This window comes from Elephantulus edwardii, unplaced genomic scaffold (genome assembly GCF_000299155.1).
Source record: "Elephantulus edwardii isolate Elephantulus edwardi_28Jun2011 unplaced genomic scaffold, EleEdw1.0 scaffold00248, whole genome shotgun sequence".
Classification (NCBI taxonomy): domain Eukaryota; kingdom Metazoa; phylum Chordata; class Mammalia; order Macroscelidea; family Macroscelididae; genus Elephantulus; species Elephantulus edwardii.
In genome coordinates, this window is record NW_006399998.1 from 113,668 (window position 1) to 116,954 (window position 3,287).

At 44.3% G+C, this 3,287-nt stretch overlaps 1 protein-coding gene across 1 annotated transcript in view; it reads right to left on the reverse strand.

Moving 5' to 3' along the window:
* Nucleotides 1–224: 224 nt before the first annotated feature.
* The window catches only part of LOC102863052 (RNA-binding protein NOB1-like), a 44,777-nt gene continuing 41,714 nt past the window's right edge, over nt 225–3,287 (reverse strand). Inside the window, exon 2 of the mRNA XM_006899233.1 lies at nt 225–1,476. Coding sequence (XP_006899295.1) covers nt 225–1,476 — 1,252 coding nt within the window. The remainder of the gene's footprint in view (nt 1,477–3,287) is intronic.

Sequence of the window (3,287 nt, forward strand, 5' to 3'; positions counted from 1 at the left end):
CCAGTTCCATTCAGGGTGCCAGGAATTCAGGATTTCTGGAAGTTCAGCGGCCAGGGTGGCCCAGTCCTACCACAAACCCAGCACACCATGGCAAGTCCCAAAGCAGCACTGTCTGCTCAGCCCCGTCTTCAAATCCAGATGGCTGTGGAGACGACACAGCTGGGAGAGGAGACACCAGAACTCCTCAGCCAGCAGCACTCAATGTGTCTGAGGCAGTGTCCACATCACCTTTTCTTCACAAACTTCTTTCTGGAAGCGTTGGGGTTTAACCGTCTCCTCCCAGCCCCCAAGTTGCTATCTCGGATTTGCAAGATAGCTGACCGGCTGGAGATGTCCTTCTCTGCAAAGGGAGACACCTCCGCTATGTAGTCGGGGGCAAACACATTGGTCTTCTGCCTGGCCTTTCGAGATAGTCGCAACTGAGGGAAGCGCTGGTCTTCCGTCAGATGGGGGTTGATGGCATATTTGCCCCCCTTAGGAGTAGGAAGTGAATACCGGAGGTCTCGTGGGTTCAGCACCTTTGGGTTCCGGAAAAAGTGCATGTGCAGAGTGCCATTGTCACTGATCGTCACAGACACCTTCTTCAGGGTCTTGTTTCCACAGTGGGAACAGAACACTCGGTCCATGTTGGACGTTGTCTTGAAGCAACCGTGGCAGCGCAGGATGTAGCTCCGGGCCTCCTGGATCAGCATGCCATTCACCGCCAGCACGTGCAGCCCCATCTGCAGCAGAACGTTCTGCATGGCAAAGTCTGTCGTCACGCAGCCAACTCGTACGTTGTTTGGGACTTGGCGCTGCTCAAACTCCTGTTGGATCTGCTTAATGTTGCTGGGGGTTATCCACCCACCTCCATCATCATCATCATCATCACCATCACCATCACTATCACTATCTTCATCTTTCCTGTCTTCAGTTCCATTCTCTGCTTCCTTCTCCTCACTTGGAAGAGCTTCACTGCTGTCAAGCAGCAGCTCCTGAAGCTCATCATTAATATTGGGCAAAGGATTTCTCCAGAACAGGAAGGAACTAAACTCTGCGTTCTCGGCTTCACTGGGTGGGCATCCGTGATCTCTTGTTTCTCTCAGGGACTTAGGCTTTGAGGGAAGATGGAAGCCAGAAATGAGTAGAGGAGTTTCTGGGTGCTGAATAGATGAGCTTACTTTAATCTTTTCTGGCTCTTGTTTTAGGTGGGACACCCCAACAAATTCTGCCTCTAGCTGGTATGTGAGCGCCAGCACCTGGATGTCTGTGGCAGAGAGACTGGGATAGTCTCCAGTTTTCTTTGAAAACTCCGTCACCAGCCGGACGTACTCCAGGAAGGGCTCCTTAAAATGCAGCTCATAGGGCAAAACGGCGAGTCGCCTGCGTGTGGCCTTGTCCCTAATCTCGTTGACCACCTCCCGGATGGTGTAGATGTTCTTTCCAATATCCTGGAGAGCCATGTCCCTCAGGAAAGCTCCGGAATCCCGTAAATACCTATTTTAAAAGACACAAACAATGACTTTACACATGGCTCTCACCTGATGAGCTGTATAGGAATCAGACTGACTATATTTGTGAAAGAAATCATTGGAGAAGTTCAATATAATCGGTCAAAACCAGGCCAGGTGCTGATTGTAGTTCAGATTATCAATTACTCATATGCAAATTCAAAATGAGGCTGAAGAAAATGAAAATAAATCCACAGGAACCGAGATACGATCTTGAATCCATTCCATCTGAATTTAAAGATCATCTAAAGAATAGGTTTGAGGCACTGAACACCAGTGATTGAAGACCAGATGAGTTGTGGGATGATATCAAGGATATCATCCATGAAGAAAGTAAAAGGTCATTACAAAAACAGAGGAGAAAGGAAAAATCAAAATGGATGTCAGAAAAGACTAAAGATTGCACTGTAGTGTCAAGAAGCCAAGTCTAAAGGAAAAGATGTTGATGTGAAAGAGCTTAACAGAAGATTTCAAAGGGCAGCTTGGAAGGACAAAGCAAAGTATTATAATGGAATGTGCAGAGAGCTGGAGTTGAGGAATATAAAGGGAAGAACTTGCTCTGCATTTCTCAAGTTGAAAAGAACTGTAAAACAAATTTAAGCCTCATGTTGCAATATTGAAAGATGTTATGGGCAATATATTGAATGACCCAGAAGGCATCAGCAGAAGATGGTAGGAATACACAGAGTCATTGTACCAGAAAGAATTCATTCACACTGAAAAATTTCAGGAAGTCCCATATGAACAGGAGCCATTGGTAATAAAGGAGGAAGTAGAAGCTGCTTTGAAGGCATTGGTAAAAAATAAGGTCCCAGGAATCAAAGGGATACCAATTGACTTATTCCAATTAACAGATGCAGCCTGGGATATGTTCACCAGTCTATGACAGGAAATTTGGAGGATGGTTGTCTTGCCAAGAGATTTGAAGAGGTCCATATTTGTTCCCATTCCCAAGAAAGGTGATCCAACTGAATGTGGAAACTACAAAACAATATTATTAATATCACATACAAACAAAATACTGCTGAAGATCATTAAAAACCGACTAGAATAGTACATAGATAGGGGACTGCCAGAAGTTGAAGCAGGATTTAGAAGAGAATATCATTGGTTCTGTCAGATGGATCCTGGCTGAAAGTAAAGAATACCAGAAGACTGTGTATTTATGCTTTATTGATTATGTAAAGGCATTTGACTGTGTGGATCATAACAAGTTGTGGCTGACACTGAGAAAAATGGGAACTCCAGAGTACTTAATTGTGCTCATGTGGAATCTATACCTGGACCAGGAGGCTGTTGTACAAACAGAGCAGGGGAACACTGCATGGTTTAAAATTGTTAATGGAGTGTGTCAGGGTTGTATTTTCTCTCCATTCCTATTCAATCTGTATGCTGAGTAAATTATCCAAGAAGCTGGACTCTATGAAGAGGAATGTGATATCAGGATTGGAGGGAGAATCATCAATAACTGTGTTAAGCAGATAACACAACTTTACTCGCTGAAAGTGAGAAGAACTTGAGGAAATTATTACAGAAGATCAAGGAATGCAGCCTTCAGTATGGATTGCATCTCAATATCAAGAAAAGAAAAATTCTTATAACTGGACCAAAAGGCAGCATCATGATGATGGAGAGAAGATTGAAACTGTCAACAGCTTTGTCTTGCTTGGATCCACAATTGACACCCCTAGTACCCAGTGTTAGGAAATAAAGAGACGAATTGCACTTGGAAAATCTGCAGTTATGGACATCTCAAAATTATTGAGGGGTTATTGTTGTTGTTATGTGCCGTCGAGT